This window comes from Oryctolagus cuniculus, chromosome 5 (genome assembly GCF_964237555.1).
Source record: "Oryctolagus cuniculus chromosome 5, mOryCun1.1, whole genome shotgun sequence".
In the NCBI taxonomy this organism is placed as follows: domain Eukaryota; kingdom Metazoa; phylum Chordata; class Mammalia; order Lagomorpha; family Leporidae; genus Oryctolagus; species Oryctolagus cuniculus.
The window spans coordinates 117,441,570-117,461,716 of record NC_091436.1 but is presented as its reverse complement, the minus strand read 5'-3'; the positions used below and the strand labels follow the sequence as shown (position 1 = coordinate 117,461,716).

At 49.2% G+C, this 20,147-nt stretch overlaps 1 protein-coding gene across 2 annotated transcripts in view; it reads right to left on the bottom strand.

The window, feature by feature from the left end:
* TRAM2 (translocation associated membrane protein 2) overlaps positions 1-20,147 on the bottom strand; it is an 87,509-nt gene that overhangs the window by 15,602 nt on the left and 51,760 nt on the right. The window contains exons 3-4 of one of the 2 annotated variants that reach the window (XM_008263046.4): positions 7,418-7,527; positions 6,805-6,921 (exon numbers count right to left, since the gene is read on the bottom strand). In XM_008263046.4, the coding sequence (XP_008261268.2) occupies positions 6,805-6,921; positions 7,418-7,527 (227 nt within the window). Of the gene's footprint in view, positions 1-6,804; positions 6,922-7,417; positions 7,592-20,147 lie in introns of both variants that reach the window. The other variant, XM_051855632.2, reaches the window with a different exon arrangement.

The following is a 20,147-nucleotide window of genomic DNA, read 5'->3' as shown; positions in this document are numbered from 1 at the left end:
CAGTTCATGTCCCAGCTGCTCTACTTCCAATCCAGCTCCCTGCTAATGGCTTGGGAAAAGCAGTGAGAAATGGCCCAAGTGCTTGGGTCCCTGCATCCACATGGGAGACCCAGATGAAGGTCCTGGCTCTGGCCTGGCCCAGGCCTGGCTGTTGTGGCCATTTGGGGAGTGAACCAGCAGATGGAAGATCTGTTTCAAAAAAAAAAAAAATGCTGGAAGTTGATATTCTTTTTTTTTTTTTTTCCTTTTTTTTGACAGGCAGAGTGGACAGTGAGAGAGAGAGACAGAGAGAAAGGTCTTCCTTTGCCGTTGGTTCACCCTCCAATGGCCGCCGCGGCCGGCGCGCTGCGGCCGGCGCACCGCGCTGATCCGATGGCAGGAGCCAGGAGCCAGGTGCTTCTCCTGGTCTCCCATGGGGTGCAGGGCCCAAGCACTTGGCCCATCCTCCACTGCACTCCCTGGCCACAGCAGAGGGCTGGCCTGGAAGAGGGGCAACCGGGACAGAATCCGGCGCCCCGACCGGGACTAGAACCCGGTGTGCCGGCGCCGCTAGGCGGAGGATTAGCCTAGTGAGCCGCGGCGCCGGCCGGAAGTTGATATTCTTATAAAATTATTGGTTGGTCCAGACTCACTCATATCATCTGTATGTATGCAAAGACGGATATAGGAATCAACTTTTTTTTTTTTTGACAGGCAGAGTGAACAGTGAGAAAGAGACAGAGAAAGGTCTTCCTTTACCATTGGTTCACCCCTCAATGGCCGTGGCGGCCAGTGCGCTGTGGCCAGCGCACTGCGCTGATCCGAAGCCAGGAGCCAGGTACTTCCTCCTGGTCTCCCATGCAGACGCAGGGCCCAAGCACTTGGGCCATTCTCCACTGCCTTCCCGGGCCACAGCAGAGAGCTGGACTAGAAGAGGAGCAACTGGGACAGAACCCGGTGCCCCAACTGGGACTAGAACCTGGGGTGCCGGTGCCACAGGCTGAGGATTAGCCTATTGAGCCGCGGCGCCGGCCTAAACTAGTATTTTTAATAAGAGGGGTATGAGGTCCATTTTTGCTTTCTTTTTAAAATTTTTCTGCTTTGTTCACTTAAAAAAAATGATCATCTATGATGTTTATAATAGCACTGCATTCATCAGTTAAAAGAAAAACTGTTGAAAGCTGAAGAAGGAGAACGCATTTGCAATTTCTTCATTCATCCTCTCAGCCAGTATTCAGTGAGTACTTAGTACAAGCCAGGCACTGTACTAGCGACACAGCAGTGAGCATGGTGCTGGTGACCCGGCAACTCAAGAGTTTAGGAGGGAGCCTGGCACTGTGGTGTAGTGTGTAAAGCCGACACCTGCAGTACCAGCATCCCATATGGGCACCAGTTCAAGATCCGGCTGCTCCACTTCCAATCCAGCTCTCTGCTATGGCCTGGGAAAAGCAATAGAAGATGGCCTTGGGCCTTGGCCTCCTGCACCCATGTGGGAGACCCAGAAGAAGCTCCTGGCTCCTGGCCTCAGATTGGCAAAGCTCCAGCCATTTTGGCCATCTGAGGAGTGAACCAGTGGATAGAAGACTTCTCTCTCTGCAACTGTAACTCTGTTTTAATAAAAGAAATAAAGAAATAGGGGCTGGCACTGTGGCACAGGGGGTTAATGCCCTGGCCTGAGGCACTGGCACCCCATATAGGTGCCGGTTGGAGACCCTGCTGCTCCACTTCGGATCCAGCTCTCTGCTATGGCTTGGGAAAGAAGTGTAAGATGGCCCAAGTCCTTGGGCTCCTGCACCTGCATGGGAGACTTGGAAGAAGCTCCTGGCTCCTGGCTTCAGATCGGCTCAGCTCCAGCCATTGCGGCCAAGTGGGGAGTGAATCATTGGATGGAAGACCTCTCTCTCTTTCTCTCTCTGCCTCTCCTCTCTCTGTGCAACTCTGACTTTCAAATAAATAAATAAATCTTTTTAAAAAATAAAGAAATAAATCATTTAAAAAAAAGAGTGACAAGAAAACACCAGTATTGGGCCAGGTGCAGAAAGGGCAAAGTCACAGGGTTCTGCAGGGAGGCAACATGTAGGTGAAGACTTGAACAGCAGGAAGGAGCCAGCCACGGGATGTCAGGGGATGGGGCACCTGAGCACAGGGACCACCCATGCTAAGCCCAAGAGGCAGGAAGGGCCAGGCGGAAACGCCGATTTCACTGTAAGTGTGAGGGAGGCTTTTAGGTAGCATGACATGCTTTAAAAGATATGTCTGAAAGCATTCACAATACTGTCTTCCTGTTGTTTTCTTTAAGAGAGAAATAGACACCACAGGGTCACTGTCTATATTCACCGCATGGGACAGCAGAACCCCAGGACCTCCTATTGCGATGTAACCGTAACTCAGCGCCAGGTCATCAGCTTTTCCACACACACATACATACCCTGCCCTGCCCAGTCTCTGGTAACCATCACTGTCCTCTTAATTTCTACAAGATCAACTTTTTTAAATTCTACATATCCACAAATACGTACAATTTTTATGTGTCTGTCACACTCTTTAAATAAAAACATAAAGATGCAGCTGGTGCTGAAGAGAAAAGCAGCTGGGGATGGGGGGTACAAATGTCTGCAAACACCTCCTTCTGGAAGGCAGGTGCTTCGCGGTCCCGGCTGGAGATGATGGCGGCTCGGACGTCACATCAGGGCTTCTCTGCCTCGGCACAACTGACAGCTGGGGGCAGCTCATTCTTTGCTGTGGGGGCTGTCCTGTGCTTTACAGGACACTGAGCACCATCCCTGGCCTCTGCCATGAGATGCCACATTGCCAAACGTCCCTTCGGGTCCAAGTGTCCCCCACCCCTTCCCTGGCTGAGAATCACTGAGCTGGGGTTAGAGACCAGAAGGACAGAAGCTCAGTGTGTTCCGGAGGCAGGGGTGGCAGAATCTGCTGCTGCACTGACTGCGGAGTGAAAGAGAGACTCATGACAACAATGGCATTGTGAAGATGGGACTTCAGAGGCAAACCGGTGCTCCTTCTCTTACAAATCTACCTCTTCTTCTTCAGCCACTTGCCTCCCACACTCTAGATGGTCAGGTGGAGGAAGGGAAGGCAAGGAGTTAAATGGTATTAATAGGAGTTGGGGGCCGGCACCATGGCTCACTAGGCTAATCCTCCACCTAGTGGCGTCGGCATACCAGGTTCTAGTCCTGGTCGGGGCGCCGGATTCTGTCCCGGTTGCCCCTCTTCCAGGCCAGCTCTCTGCTGTGGCCAGGGAGTGCAGTGGAGGATGGCCCAAGTACTTGGGCCCTGCACCCCATGGGAGACCAGGAGAAGTACCTGGCTCCTGCCTTCGGATCAGCGCGGTGCGCCGGCCACGGCGGCCATTGGAGGGTGAACCAATGGCAAAGGAAGACCTTTCTCTCTGTCTCTCTCTCTCACTGTCCACTCTGCCTGTCAAAAAAAAAAATAGGAGTTGGGGTCATTATGGCTTTCCTTGGTGCCCTGGTCATTCCTCCCTGCTGACCAGAGCAAGTAGGGGAACTGGCTGAAGGATGGAAGAAGCACGCTGCAGAGGGGTGCTGGGCAGCGTGGCTCTGGCTCCAATCTGGTCTCCATGGGTCACGGCTGGGGTGGAATGTCTGTCGGAAGCAGGAGGGCTGAGAGGGTAGGTGATTCAGAGAGCAGGCTGTGCTTCCCCTGTAGGACCACGTCCAGCTCTGCTATCCAGAGCCAGAGGGGTGAGCATGGACTCGCCGTCAACGGGCCTGGGAGCCGTAAGTATAAGACTTCAGTGCACTGCACACAGCAGGGGGCACCACGCACAGTCTGAGTCTGCCCCCTGGACAGGGCAGCCCAACGGCCCTGCCCGAAGAGGACAGAAGTCTTAGGTCCCTCACTTAAGTTTCTTAGTGTGCTGCTTAGAAAAACCTCTCTGTGATGTCACGGTAAGAGGAACAAATGTGAGACACACAAGGGCATGTTGACCCTTGCTGGGAGAACAGGGAGACAGGGCGTTCCTGCAGAGAGCTCACACTGTCACCACAGGCAGAGGACTAAGGACTGAGCCATCCTCAGGAAGGTTGGGGAGGAAACCTCAGAGGGGTCACAGGGTTGCTGAGTTTTCCAAGCCCCAGGCCTGGGTTTCTCCCACCTGGGACGTGGTTACAGACGGGAGGTGCAGCAGGTGGGGTGGGGGCTAATGAAACATTTCCTAGCACAACAGGCAAGGTCTTGTTACATGGAACCCCAAAGGACTGTCTGCATTCCTTGCTTTGAAGGCATTTTGCTGTTCCGAACGCTGCTTGAAATAAGAGCCCTATTGTGTAGAAAGGGGAGGAAGATAAACTGTCTGGTGCTGCAGTCACGTATGCGATGGCATTGACCTTCAGAGGATCTGATGTGCATTCAGGGCGATGCCTTCCTGGCTTAAGGGAGGCCAAGGCAGTTAAACAGAAATTGCAGTGGACAGGGCTGGTGTTGTGGCACAGCAGGTTTGGTAGCCGCCTGACACAGAGCATCCCATATCATAGTTTCCGTTCCAGTTTTGGCTGCTCCACTTCTGATCCAGCTCCCTGCTAATGTGCCTGGGAAAGCAGTGGAAGATGGCCCAAGTGCTTGGGCCCCTGCATGCATGTGGGAGACTCAAATGCAGTTTCAGGATCTCAGCTTCAGCCTCGCTCAGCTCTGATTACTATGGCCATTTGGGGAGTGAACCAGATGATGGAAGATTCTCTCTCTTCCCCTCCCTCCCTCCCTCCCTGTCTCTCTGCCTCTCTCTGCCTTTCTCTCTCTCCTGCTTTCTATGACACTATGCCTCTGAAGTCAATAAAAGAAATTTTGAAAATCTGAAAAGACCGGTAGATCCAAGATGGCTGAATAGGGAAAAGACGGGCTGATTCTGACCATGGGGAAAATACCAGAAGGAACCACATTCCCAGGGTACAGTTGCAGAGAAGTTTGCAGTGAAAATCTAGAGAAAGAAGACAGACACTGTGGAGCAGCAAGGATGGTACAATCACACAGCAGTGAGACACCATCTCCTTGGAACAAAGTGAGAGGAACCTGTGGCAGCCCATGCCACAGGGTAATAGTGTCTGAGGGAGAACTAGGCCCAGTGACTTTGAGTCTGGCCTGGAGCACTAGTGGGGGACAGGGTGCCCACCTAACCCTGTGAAGGGAGAACACACTGCTTCTCTCCTCTCTCCCCCAACCACGGTGCCCGGCCACCAGCAGGGAGGAAGTCCCACCTCAATAAGGGCAAGCAGAGGCGGCTGCAGCCTGTGTCTGACTGGAAGATTTCATCGGAGGAACAAATCTGCAGTCCCTGCTGACTCTGAGTCTGGCCTGGAAGGCTGCAGCAGGAGAGAGGTTAGGCCTGTGAAGCTCTCCCCTCCCCTCACTCTGTCAAGGTGCACTTGGGCTTGACTTGCATAGCAGAGCACCAACCAACCTCTATCGGGCAGGCAGCTGGCTCTGGAACAGCGGGGCTCTCTCTGTGTATGGGGAGGCTGACAGGGCTGACAGTGGATCCTCTGCTCCCTGTGACTGTGCAGTAGGACGCGGGGTGTGGCTGGGTCTTTGGGCAATCACTGGGGTCTGGCTTCAGAGGGTCCCTGAGTGCCTGGGGTGGGTCATCGCAGAGGGTTCTGCACTCACACTGAGAAGCACACAGATCCTTTGTATACTCATGCACCTGTATGGGTAGAGTACATAGCCAGTGTGGGCTTACTCTGGGCAGCTGAACACCTTGGCAGAGAGAGGCTGAGGCTGTGATCTTAACAGCAGGCATAATCATACCCTACCCTTTGCTGACAATAGAGATCTGCCATGCACAACTTGGATGTCACCCTGGACTCTTGCCCCATCCTCATTCACTGGCCGGAACTCCCTGGCCTCACCCAGCACATGTCTCTGGGTATCTGCTGAAGCAGCAGACACTCCACTAAGCCACAGGAGCATATTTCAAAGACAAAAGGCCTCGAAAGGGAAAACCAAGTGTTTCCACAGATGCCTAAAATACAATGCCAGAAATACAAGAAACAAGAACAAGGAATACAATATAACTCCCAAAAAGGAACACAACACAACTTCAATATTAGAATGTGAAGACAAAGAGATTAATGAGATGCCTGAAAAGGAATTCAAAAGAATGATCAAAAGATTACTCAAAACACAGAGAAGCAAATACACGAGATGAAGAAATCCACACAATATGGATGAGAAATTCTTCCAGAAGTAGATATATTAAAGAGAAATCAAACTGAAATATCAGAAATAAAGAATTCAATATGTCAAATAAAAAATACAGTAGAAAGCCTTAACAAGAGACTCAGTGAGGCAAAAGAAAGAATATCTGAGTTAGAAAACAAATTTTTGGAAATATCTCAGACAAAAAAATAAAGAAGAAGTAGAAGGAGAAGAAATAATAATATTGAAAAAAAGAAAAAAAACTGTGCTGGGCTTGCACCTAGACCCCCAAGTCCAAGCTGTCCCTGCCACTTTAGGGATGAACACGGCTTGTAGGCAGGCCTTGCAGAACAGTATAGAGCCATGTAGATGCATGGCACTGTGATGGTGGTATCACCCACAACTCCACAACCAACTGCTTTTAGACCAGATGGCTCTCTCCAGCTAGAAAGCAGCCTCTGTATACCATTTTGCCTCTCCCTGCAATACCAGGAGGATATAAAAATCCTTTAAGAAAATAAGAAACTTGCTTCTTGCTCTCTTCCCTGCTGAGCCCTTGCAGAGATTTCAACAGCAACCCAAGAGCCAGAGCCAGAGCCAGAGCTGCCTGGGGGCCGGCCCTCACCCTTCAGCAGTCCCAAGGCCACTCACCGTCACCACCACATAGAAGCACCATATCACCGAGCTGAGATGAAAGACGACCAGCTGTCCAGATTCGTTGAACTTGCTGTGTTTGACCTTGGAGAGATGAAGCCGTTTGCTGATTTTCTGAAGAATAAAGAAAACCCGGTGTGTTAAATATCTGAGTGTATTCATCCTGGGTGGGTTTCAGACTCCTGCTTTCTCCCCACAGAAGGGCTGAGCTTTGTTAAACGCTTGCAGTTGGACAGAATCTAAGTTATCTGGCATAAGCTTACTGTGTACATACAGTGCTTAGTTCAGGGTGAGTATTTTGAGAAAGTGCTAAATGAATGCCTCCAGCCTACACCTAAAGAAAACATTTCCCAAACACAGCGTATTTGACATACCCACGGGGACACTGTCTTGTCGTATCTCAGACAACTGTCTCCCATGTCATCAGTACCACTGTCCCAAGGGCTGACTGAAGGTGGCTGCGACAGGGACGGAGCCCTGAGTGTGATGAGGCTAGTCCAGTCAACGGGACCAATGAGTGGGTGAACAAATTCAGGGCTACAGTTTCCTCCCAGAATGGAGGGGAAAACTCCCCGCAGGGCACCTCCACAGTTCCTGACATGTCACTTACATCTAAAATGTACTCCTGAACCACAGCGTGCAAGATGATGGTGATGAAGATGTAGAACAAGATTGTGACCAGGTCCTTCGGGCCGTAGTGGTAGTGCACAGTCTCGCTGTCTGTGGAGGTAACAAAGAGTCCTGTCAGCATCCCTGGGATGAGGAAGCATTCTGGGACCCAAAACTGCAAAGAGACAGGAAGTAGGGTGTGCCATCAAATGCTACCCATTTGCTGTACCTCTAGTCTCTGCCCCCAGAATCCTGTCCAGCCTCTGGACTTGGCCCCTGGGAAGGGCCAACAGGGAGGGCTAAGGAGAACCAAGTGTACCACAGATGTGTGCTGTTTATCTCCTGAGTCTGGGTAGGAGGGTACATGGTTGGTCTTCACCACTGGTTCCATCACTCCCTGGCCGTGGGACTCTGGCTAAGTGACCACCTGCTGAGCCTCAATTTCTTCCCCTTGTGAAATGGGACTGCAGTCACACTTCACCCAGGAAACACATTGTGGGTTAAGAATGTGGACCTGGAAGACAGAGAGCCTGAGCTTCTTCCCATGTGGCCTTGAGCATCTCTATGAGTGCCCTTCTGTGCCTGTTTCCTTATCCAGCAACTGAAGACAGCAGTGCCTGCTTGTAGGGTTACTGTGAGAACCACGTGAATGAATGAAGAAAAAGAACTTGTAACAGTGACTCATGCGTAGTGTTAGACACAAGGGTGCTTCAAAGATTCATGGACAACGGGATTAGAACATAAGCTATGTTGATATGAAAATTCTGAAATCTATGCATACAAGGGGTCTTCAGTAAGTTCATGAAGGGGCCGGTGCTGTGCCACAGCGGGTAAAACTGCGACCTGCAGTGGCATCCCCTATGGATACCAGTTCGAGTTCCATTTGTTCCACTTCTGATTCAGCTCTCTGCTATGGCCTGGGAAAGCAGCAGAAGATGGCCCAAGTGCTTGGGCCCCGCACCCACATTGGAGACCTGGAAGAAGCTCCCAGCCCCTGGCTTCGGATTGGCCCGGCTCAACCATTGCAGCTGTTTGGGGAGTGAACCAATAGATGGAAGGCCCTTCTCTCTCTTTCTGCCTCTGCCTCTCTGTAACTCTGCATTTCAAATAAAAAATAAATAAATCTTTTTTTAAAAAAAAGTTCAGGAAATTCTATTATGAAAGAACTCTGCATGGGTTTCAAAATTTCTTTGCACCAAAATTAACTTATCTTTTTTAAAAAATTTACTTATTTCAAAGACAGAGACAAAGATAACACTCCCATGCATTGGTTCACTCCCCACTCCGGGACTGGGCAGAAAGCTGAAGACAGAGCCAGGGACTCAAGCCAGGTCTCCCGCACAGGCAGCAGAAACCTCGTCACTGCAGCCATCATCTGTTGTCCAGGGTCTGCATCATGAAGTAGCTAGAGTCAGGAGCTGCAGATGGGGACTGAACCCCGGAACTCTGTCTCAGATGGGATGTGGATTTCTGAATCAGGATCTTAACACCTAGGCCAAATGCCTGCCCCAAACTTACCTTTTAAATCTACTTCCCATGAACTTTTTGATGTATGGATTTGCTATTATTCTTGTTGCTGGGGTACTGTGAGGATTAAATGATCATTTATGTGTCCGGTGCTTATCACAGTGCCTATAACGTACAGTAAGCATGCAATGACTGGTGGCTTACTATTCGGTAGTAATGGAGTAGACAGAATCCCAGGGCAGAGATATTGTAAAAGCCCTGCCACCGCAGCCTCCTTTCCTACGTACAGAGGAGACTTCATACCCTTGCTCTAGTTAGTAGGCTGCAGGGCTCTGGGAGCCTGGCAAATGCTGGCCTGGAGCTCGTGGCCCTGTAAACCATCCGCCAGCTCCACGCAGACACACTGGCGGCCTTTCCAGCTGTGCTGCTTCGCCCTGAGTCACACACATATGAGTCATCGCTTTGCTGGGACACATTTACCAGAAGGTAAGCTCGGGCTGCCTTGTTCCAGGGTGTCCAGGGAGTGAAGGCAACCTGACTTGGTCACTCTGGGCATCAACATGAACCCTGCCACCCCAGCCTGCAAGACTGTGATGAGCAGGGAGAAAACATGCACTTGGCAACCAGACACACTTTCCTTTCTGCTCTCTCTCCTCCTTGCCTAAGGACCTCTGTGAAGGGCACTAAGCCCAGTGGTACAGTGCAACATGCAGCAAGAAGATGGACAAACCAGCACATACAGGCAGACAGGCCCAGTGCAGCCAAGGGTGCATAGAGAGAGCCAGCACAGGTGTGGGCGCAACTTCGGCGAGGGTCGTCGGTCAAGGGGAACAGAACAGCACTCCAACTTGGGAGTAAGTGGAACAGCCAAGCCATGGTGGGAGGTATCCTAGGTGGAGGAGGCAGCCTGTGCAAAGTAGGACTGGAAGGAGGCTGTGGTGCTGGGGGTGGCAGGGGAGGTGATTATGGGAGCCACACGGCTGCTGACAATGGCTGGGGTGTAGCTGACAGGGTGTGGACATCATCCTGAAGGTAATGTGGGCACACCAAAGAATTCAATCTACTCTGTGGTCTAACAGGCTTACTCTGGCAGCCGTGGACAGTGGCAAGCCTGGAGGTAAGGACAACAGTCAGAAAGCTATCCCTGTACCAGGTAAGGAATGGGGGGCCTGGATCAGGCAGGAGGAGAAAGAGGAATGAGGAGGAGGGCTAGCACTGACAGAGAGTGGGTAAGACGCAGCGACTGACCCTCCCCAGGGGGCGCAGGTGCCACGCAGCAGGTGAGGTACTCAGCCTCCCATCCCTGTTCCACCATCATGAAGCCGGGATTGCAGTCTCCTTTCCTCTCCACAAGTGAGGACCAAGGGAGACTCATTCAACGGCAGCAGATTTTGAAACTATAAACAGACACTAAGTTTCATCATCAAGACCAGTGTGATTAGGCAAAATGGAATGTATTTTATACACAACCAAATGAGTGCAGTCTAAAGCTAATCAGAGAAAATAATCCCCATCAGGACTTTGGACTATGAATTCTGAATCCTGATTTGCCTCCCAAATACTCAACTCCAGCGAGATGTGACCCCTGTGAGCCCTTGCTTTTGACAACCGCCTCCACGTGCAATCCCAGCCAACAGCATTTTCAGGGCATGAGCAGTGAGCAGCTGGGCATGAGCTCACCTGCCCTCTTAGAGCTAGGAGGGTCCACATCATTCCCTTGTGGACTTAAAAGCCAGCGGCCAATGAACTACAACTCAACAAAAAAACAACTTGAATGAAAAATTGGCAAAGAGCTGGAAGAGACATTTCTCCAAAGATATACAAATAAATGGTCATTAAGAACATGAAAAGGCACTTAACATCACGAACCATTAGGGAAATGCAAATCAAAACCACACTGAGATACCATCTCAACATCCATTTGTAGATTGTAGATGACTACAATCAACAACAATAACAACAAAAAAACTCAGAAAATACAGTGTTTGGAGAGAATGTGGAGCAACTGGAATCCTTGTACATTATTTGTGGGAATGTAAAATGGTGCAGCAACTAAGGGACAGAGCGTGTTGGTTCCTCATAAAATTAAAAATAGGATTATATAAGCCAATCCTTCCACTTCTAGGCATGTAAAGAATTAAAAGCTGGGTCTTTTTTTTTTAAATTTATTTATCTGAAAGGCAGAGTTACACAGAGAAAGAGAGAAAGGGAGAGAGAAAGAAAGATCTTCCATCTATTGATTCACTGCTCAAATGGTTGCTAGGGCTAGACCAGATGGAAGGCAGGAGCCCACAGACCCATGTGGATCTCCCACATGGGTGGAAAGGTCCCAAGTACTTGGGTCACCTTCCGCTGCTTTCCCAGGCACATTAGCAGGGAGCTAAGCAGGAAGTAGAGCAGCCAGGACTCAGACTGGTACTCATATGGGATACTGGCATTGCAGGCTGTGGCATAACCCACCGTGTCACAATGCCAGCCCCAAAAGCAGGTTCTTGAAATAGTCGTACATCCATGTTTCAGTATTCACAATAGCCAAAAGGTAGAAATAACCTAAGTGACCATCGATGGATGAATGGATACACAAATGCGGTCCATACATGCTATTATTCAGCCTTGGAATGGAAGGGAGTTCGGACACATGCTACAATAGGGATGAACCTCAGAACGCAAGGCTGAGTGAATTAAGTCAATCACAAAAGACAAACACTGTGAGACTTCCAAGATACAAGGTGCCTAAGGAAGTCACGGTCACAGAAACACAAAGAAGAATCATGAGTGTCAGGAACTGCGAGAGCAGGAATGGGGAGTGGCTGTTCAGTGGGTACAGGAGCTGCAATAAAGCAAGACGGAAAGAGTTCTGGAAATTGGTGACGTAAATAACCTAACCACTGCACTGTACACTTAAAAACGGTCATGACAGTGATAAGTTTTATATCTATTTCAGCACAATTTAAATAACAACGGCCAGATGTGATAAGTGTTCTAAAGTGGACTGAAGGCTGGGGTAGGGGAGGCTGGGCCTAAAGAGGCGGGGGATCACAAAAGGTGCCTACAGGTCACAGAATATACCCTACGGCAACAGAAAGCTCTGAAAGGCTTTAGTGACACAGGCCCCTCTTCCTGACACATGGAGAAGGGGTTAGGGCAGCAAGGGTGGAGACCAGGAGAGCAGCAGGGAGGCGCCTGCAGACAGCACAAAGGAGAGCCCTGCGCAGAGAGGATACCCCAGTGATGGAGAAAGACAACCTCACTGGACAGATCTGAAATCCAAGGAACAAGAGGATGGACTGGCTGTGGATTCTTCTGGAATCTCACCCGTACCCTGCAGCCCTCCTTCACAGGCTCAGGGTTTTCCAACATGCATTACCTTTTTTGATCCTTGTAATAACTCACGAGACATGCAAGTACAGTGGATGAGGAAACAGGGTTCAGAGACTTAAGGGACATGGTCCCCCCGCCTCAGCTGTTGTGGCCACCTGAAGAGCGAACCAGCAGATGGAAGATATTTCTCTCTCAGTCACAACGGCTGCTTCTTTAGCTATGAGGTACAGCCAGTACAACCAGCTTCCCAACATTTCAAAAGCAAAGAGAAACATCTTTACAAGAAATTGCCTGGTTTTCAAATGTGGTGACTAATCCTAAAATGTGAAAAACAGTGTCTTTGCCAACACCAAATTGGCCAATGAAAACACATCTACAGGCCAATTCTAACTGTGGACCTATTTGTAATCACCGGCCTGGGTGACCCCTGACCCCTCCCCAACAACACCACCTTTGGGGTCTTCTTCCTATATATCACCATGGAGAATGTCAGTGTGCTCTATTGTAGAAATTAATCTATTTCTAGAAGAAGACACCTTTAGTTGTGATCCTTCTTTGCACCTGCAGATGGGCTACTCCATCACCCAGCAAAAGTGGCACTTTATGTATGTATGTATCTAAGTATCTATTTACTCATTCATTCATTCAATTGAAAGATCGAAATATCTTCCATCCAGTTTCACTCTCTACATACCCACAACAGCCAGGACTGGGCCAGGCCAAAGCTGGGAGCTGGAAACTTACTTGAAGTTTCTAACATGGGTGGTACAGATTCAACTACTTGAATTATCACCACTGCCTCTAAGGGTGCATGTTAGCAGGAAGGTGGAACTGGGAACAGATCCAGGGCTCAGCCCCAGGCAGTATGATACGGGACAGACATCTTAACTGCTAGGTCATAGGCCTACTCCTGCTTTGCTTATCTTTGATCACAGTTTTAAAAGAGACCTGAAATAATCAATAAGAGCCCTGGCTGCTTTATTTTTTGTAACATACATACATACATTTATTTATTTATTTATTTATTTCAAAGGCAGAGTTACAGAGAGAGGAGGAGGATAAAGAGAAAGAGAGATTTTCCATCTGCTGGTTCACTCCCCAAATGGCTGCCATGGCTGGGGCTGAGCCAGGCCAAATCCAGGAGCCAGGAGCTTCTTCCAGGTCTCTCATGAGGGTGCTGGGATCCAAACACTTGGGCCATCTTCTGCTGCTTTCCGAGGTATATTAACAGAGAGCTGGATTGGAAGTGGAGCTGCCGGGTCTCAATCTGGCACCCAGAAGGGATGCCGGCATCCCAGGCGGAGGCTTAACCTGCTACACCACAACGCAAGCCCCAGCCTTGGTTGATTGACAGCTTCTGTGAGCAGCTATCCCTGTGGGAAGTAACACCCTCTGTGACCTCTCTTGTTTGGTTTCTTCAGGCCAGCAGACAAGCTCCTGTTTCCTTCTGACATCACCTGCAAGTAGCCTCTCCTGCTCGCTGTGCTATGCTCCAACCTGATCCTCCTCAGGCCCCGAGCTGGTGTCCACTCCTGGAGGCCATCCTACGTGCTTTGCAGAATGCTTAGAACCTGGGCACCGATTTTTCCTTTGTCTCAAACAGCAGTTGCTGAACGCATCACCGTATTCCTTGGATCCTTCTTTCTCTCCCAGTGTCTTTCCTAATCCCTACAGATCTGGATCTGTAAATCTACTTCTGTTGCTGTCCGTACGGACAAACAACTCTATTTTCACATTATTTTGAAAACTTTACACAATATATAAATCCAGAACTTAGATTAGAAAAAGTCACCGCACACAAGATCAAGAGGCGAATGATCACCTGGGGAAAATATTTATATATAGTCCAGATCCTAGACAAAGGGCTAATCTTGCTAATAGTTAAGAAGCTCCTAGAACTTGAGGATAAGATCAAAAGTCCAGCAGAAAAATGGGCAAAGGATATGAACAGACAGTTCACAGAAACAAGAAACACAGATGGCTCCCATATATTTAAAAAGATACTCAGTCTTACACAGAAGAGCATGCAAATTGAAACCGCCCTGAGATATCATTTCCTACCTATCAGATTGGCACAGATCCAGAGTTTAACAATATCCTCTTCTGGGGCTGTGGGGAAACAGACTCTCACACATACTGTTCATGGGAAGGCAGAATGCCACCAGCTCTTTAGCGGGTTAGTTGGCAATTTCTGTTGACATTACAAATACATCAGCCCTTTGATGTAGCAAGCACATTTGTGGGAATTTACCCTCTAATTAGTACAATCAAAATGACACGTATATAAGGTTAGCTGCTATTTACCAGTAAATGAAATTAATGGAAACAACCTAACCTGATTTCATCTATAGGAAATGTAAATAAGTGATAGATACGCAAGTTGAGCATGCCTAATCCAAAAAAATCTCAAATCCAAATATGCTCCAACATCCAAAGCTCTCTGAGTTCTGACATGATGCTACAAGTGGAAAACCTCACACCTGACCTCATGCGATTGGCTGCAATCAAAACACAGCTGCACTAAAAATACCGTATAAAATTACCTTCAGGCTATATATAGAAGGAATATATAAAACATGAATGGATTTCATACTTAGACTTGGACCTCATTCCTAAGAAATCTCATCATGTATATGCAAATCTTCTAAAACCTGAACAAACCTAAAACACTTCTGGTCCCAAGCACTGTGTCTAAGGGATACTCAACCTGTAACACAGCAGAGCTCCTCCAAGTGTGGCCATGGACCACATCACCTGTGAGCTCAAAAATGTATGTGCCCAGGCCCCACTCCAGGCTTCTAGATCAGGATCTAGGAGTGAGGGGCCCAGGAATCCACGTTTAACAACACCTCCAGGTGAGTCCACCCGGCTACAATGAATAAAGAACTGAGGTTCACAGTGGAGCTCTTAAAAAATTCAAAGAGAAAGGAAACCAGAGGGGACACTAATGAGGGGACTCAGTGGCCATGTGGGGAGAGGTGCTGACTGGCAGGGGCACAGGAAACCAGGAACTCTGGACCTCCATGCAGAGCAGGGATCCATGAGTATGCACACATGTGAACGTTTATCACGCCATCCTCTCCTCCATGTCTCCTAACTCGAGACCTTTCTTGAAAAAAAAAAAAAAAATGATGTTCTCTGCATACTGACATGAAATGACAGCCAGGATACATTCTTTACCGAAAGAAAAAAAGGAGTGTACACAGAGAACATACAGTATTCCACCTTTTAGGTAAGGAGGAAGAGAAAAGTAAAAATAAGTCCCTTTATTTGCTGCATAAAGCAGCCTTGGAAGGCCAGATGAAAATTCTGGAAGAGCCCACAGGAAATGACAGTGATGGTCCCAGGGGTGACAGAGAGAGATTGGGGAAGGAGCATGACTTCTCTGACTTCTGCTACAGATTTATATTGGAACCATGTGAGTATATCTGCTACTCAAAAATACTTTTTAAACAAGTAAGTCTTTAAGGTCTTCCTGCTGTGTACAAATAAAATTTTAAAGTGGCCTCTTTTCTTCCTTCTTGATCCTTTTTTTTTTCCATGGTGACCAAGCCAAGGCATGAAAAGCCTGGAAGCTCGTTTCTGGAGCTGCCACTTGGTTATCATGTGGTTCATGGCCTCTCTGTATCAGTTACCCCTTCGGGACAATGGGGACAAAACCATCTACCTTTTTTTTTTTTTTTTTTTTTTTTTTTTTTTTTTTTTGACAGGCAGAGTGGATAGTGAGAGAGAGAGAGACAGAGAGAAAGGTCTTCCTTTGCCATTGGTTCACCCCCCCAATGGCCGCTGCAGCCGGCGCACCATGCTGATCCGAAGCCAGGAGCCAGATGCTTCTCCTGGTCTCCCATGCGGGTGCAGGGCCCAAGCACTTGGGCCATCCTCCACTGCACTCCCGGGCCACAGCAGAGAGCTGGACTGCAAGAGGAGCAACCGGGACAGAATCCTGCGCCCCAACCGGGATTAGAACCTGGGGTGCCGGCACCACAGGCAGAGAATTAGCCTAGTGAGCCACGGTGCCAGCCAACCATCTACTTTTTCTTAGAAAACTCTAAGAACAAAGCAGCTAAAAGAATACAACAGTCACAGTGTGATACCAAAACAACACTCTCACCAGAGCACCGTTTTACGCTAACAGCAATGACAGCTATGAGCCATTTATCAAGCACTTGCTCTGTGCCATGCACAGTACTGAGCGTGTGTCCTAAGTGATGTCACTTGCTGCTCACAGCAATCCTGAGTAGTAACCCCATTCACTGGCAGCTGTGGCTCACAGGCAATCAGCTAGTCAGGGGTGAAGCCAGATTCAATCACAGCACCAACGCCCGGAACCAAGCCCAGCATCTCCCTGCCAGGGCCCTCTGCTCCCTGACTCCCCTTCAAATCATCACACGGATGGCGCATACGTTGAACTGTGAGGCTTGATCCGTCCTGGAGGAGCAGGGAGGATGGGGGCTTAGCTCAGGCACGGGGTACACAGCCTCAAAAGGCAGCCTTCTGATGGACAGCCCTGACCCGTCTCCCGGGGCTGCTGGACCCTGGCATTTTAGTTGCAAGCACCATCATGGTTCTCAGGCACACACATGCACATATGCGTTCAATATCAAGGGCTGAACTGTGTCCCCACCCCTACCCCCCAAATATGTCAATCTGATCTTATTCAGATAGGATCTTTGCAGAGATAATAAGTTAATTAGAGGTCACTTGGGTAGAACATGCTGCAATATGACTGGTGTCCTTACAAAAAGGGGGAGACTTGGACAGCGAGTCATACACACAGAGGAGGTTGAGGTAAGAAGACACGGGCAGAAGACAGCCAAATACAAGCCCAGGAGGGAGGGGCCTGGAGCAGATCCTTCCCTTACTACCCTCAGAAGGAACCAACCTGGCGACCCCTGAATTTGGGCTTCTGCTTCCAGATCTGTGAGACAGTTTCCGTGGTTGAAGTCACCCAATATGTGGTTCTTTATTATGGCAACCTAGGAAACTAAGACACACACATACACACACACAGGCAGCTCCACAGATTAAAGATCTGGCTGATGGAGCTTCACAGCTACCATTTAACTCCATATTGCATGCTTCAGAATATATTTTCTCAGGGCCAGCAGTATGTGGTGCAGTATGTTGAACCTCCTCCTGCGGAGCGGCATTCCACGTGGGTGCCGGTTCCTGTCCAGGCTGCTCTTCTTCCAATCCAGCTCTCTGCGTATAGCCTAGGAGAGCAGCGGAAGATGGCCCAAGTGCCCGGGCCCCTGCACCTGTGTGGGATATCCGGCAGAAGCTCCTGGCTCCTGGCTTCAGATCAGCTCAGCTACGGCCATTGTGCCAATTGGGAAGTGAACCAACAGATGGAAGACCTTTCTCTCTGTCTCCCCCTCTCTCAGCTGGGGGGAAGCAGTAATTTTTTTTTTTTAGAAATAATTCATTAAGAGTCACATACCAAATAAAAAAAATCCAAAATTGGAGCTTTTCAAAAACTTGGATAAAATTAACAATTTAAACAAAGCTATTGTTAAGGACAAAAAATTATTTCAGTCAGAACAACTGATTAGGAAAAAACTCCCCTAGTTAGTTAGGAGAAGAAAAGATTTGGTCAGGAGAAATGGGGAAATGAAACCAAGAAACGCAAGGCTGGGTCTTTAGCTCACTAGTTAAGACGAGTGCATCCCACACTGGAACCCTGGGTTCGATGCCTGGATCTGGCTCCTGACTCCAGCTTCCTGCTGATACAGGCCCTAGGAAGCAGTGGTGCTGGTTCAGGGGGTTTAGTCCTTGACACCACGTGGGAGACCTAGACTGAGTTCCCAGCCTCAGCCCAGCCAAGCCCTAGCCCCAGCCATTGCAGGCATCTGGGGCATAAACTAGCGGACAGGAGCTCTATTTATATAATAATGAAATAATAATGTGAAGTGGACTCTAGGGCAAAGGGCATGTGGCAGAGAGCTGGAAGAGCAAAATGTTCAACAGGACAAGAGACTCAGAAGAAGCGCGAAGCAACAGTTCAAAGATGCTGTTGCTGCCACTGGTCTTGGGATTCAGGCTGGTCAACAATCAGCCATAGCGACCCAGTGATTCCGCTTATGTAAGCCTCTAGAAGCTGCATACTGAGTGGGGTAAATTCTGTGGGCAATGACTGGGAATTGGATAAAAGCAATCAGAGGTTGGAAGAGGACACTTCCATGCTGTGTGATGCAACCCACAAAGCTGTGAAACCCCACGAGATGCACACAGGATTTGTCCACCTGGCTGCACAACAGTTGCACTTGCTACGTTTCGTAAGTTGTAGCCATTGAAACAAATATCAAGCCCAGGCTGGAAGTCCTGAATCAGAGGCTCCCCATTTTTATCCAGATGTATGCTAGATATGGCCAGGGACATAGAGGCTCTGTTTATTTTTCTCTTATTTCTACAATGGGACCTTATAGCTGAAGGGGATCTTGGCAGCTATTTGGCCAGGTCAGAGCCAGGTCCCTGCCTCCCAGGTTGGGTTCCTTCAATGCCCATAATTCCACGTGGCAAACCCAGACTTTCCAAAGCTTTCCTGGGCCCTGCACAGGGTGTGAGCAACCCAGTTCCTCCTCTGCCCTTACTGGTGCATCCTTGGGAATCAACTCTCTGCGCCTCGGTTCCCTTGGTTGTAAAAGCATCTGGCCAGGCTTGATGAGTCTCAAGTTTCCTGCAGCCACAGGTCCAGGTTGGGCACCTGTAATCAAGCAGGGCCTTCCATCTTTAGAACCACCGTTCCCCACCTGTTTCTTCCCTTTCCTGTCCTCCACGAGCTCATCTTACAAAGAGGGGCTCAGGTTAATACATGACACTCATCTTTCAAGGACGAGGATATGATACAAACAGGAGACAATCCTCATTCCTGCTGGCGGACAAAGGAAACAAGAGCCACTCGGAGCCTTGGACAAAGGTCTTTGGCTGTATGAGGCTTTAAACCCACCAGTGTGAGGTGGCTTTTACAGGCAGTGTGTCTCACCCTAGAAGGGACTGGGAGAACAGTGGCCAAGCTATGGGGTAGGGACTTTCCGGGCTTTTCATTTCATAGCTGTGAAGTGCAGCACAGAAGATGGCAGTGATGAAACCGGCCAAGGGTGACTGAGCCAGGGGATGGATCCTTGTCACCTTTGACCACCACAAAAGCAACCGTTCTCTTAAAGAGGTCCCTAAACTCAGCCTTTCTGTTCTAGGTGTACAGCAACAGGTTGGATCAGGAATGTGAAAGCTTCCACGGCTCCCACCCACGTCACCTTTTTTTTTTTTTTTTTTGGACAGGCAGAGTGGACAGTGAGAGAGAGAGAGACAGAGAGAAAGGTCTTCCTTTTGCCGTTGGTTCACCCTCCAATGGCTGCCGCGGCCGGCGCACTGCAGCCGGCGCGCTGTGGCTGGCGCACCGCGCTGATCCGAAGCCAGGAGCCAGGTGCTTCTCCTGGTCTCCCATGGGGTGCAGGGCCCAAGCACTTGGGCCATCCTCCACTGCACTTCCGGGCCACAGCAGAGAGCTGGCCTGGAAGAGGGGAAACCGGGACAGAATCCGGCGCCCCGACCAGGACTAGAACCCGGTGTGCTGGCGCCGCAAAGTGGAGGATTAGCCTAGTGAGCCGCGGTGCCGGCTCCATGTCATCTTACAAACATGCCTGTGACCTCTTAGGGAGCCACAGGTCCTGCTGATAGCAAAATCTACAAAATTATCACCCCCACTACCCTCCACTGCTCCCCGCCGCACATATTTATAGAAAAAAAATAGACTAAATACTTATAGGGAAAACAACATTGAAATGTTGCCTGCAACGCTGGCATCCCATATGAGTGCCAATTCAAGTCCCAGCTGCTCCATTTCTGATCCAGCTCCCTATTCGTGTGCCTGTGGAAGCAACAAGTGACGACCTATGTACTTGGCATCTACCACCCATGTGTGAGACCTGGATGGAATTCCAGGT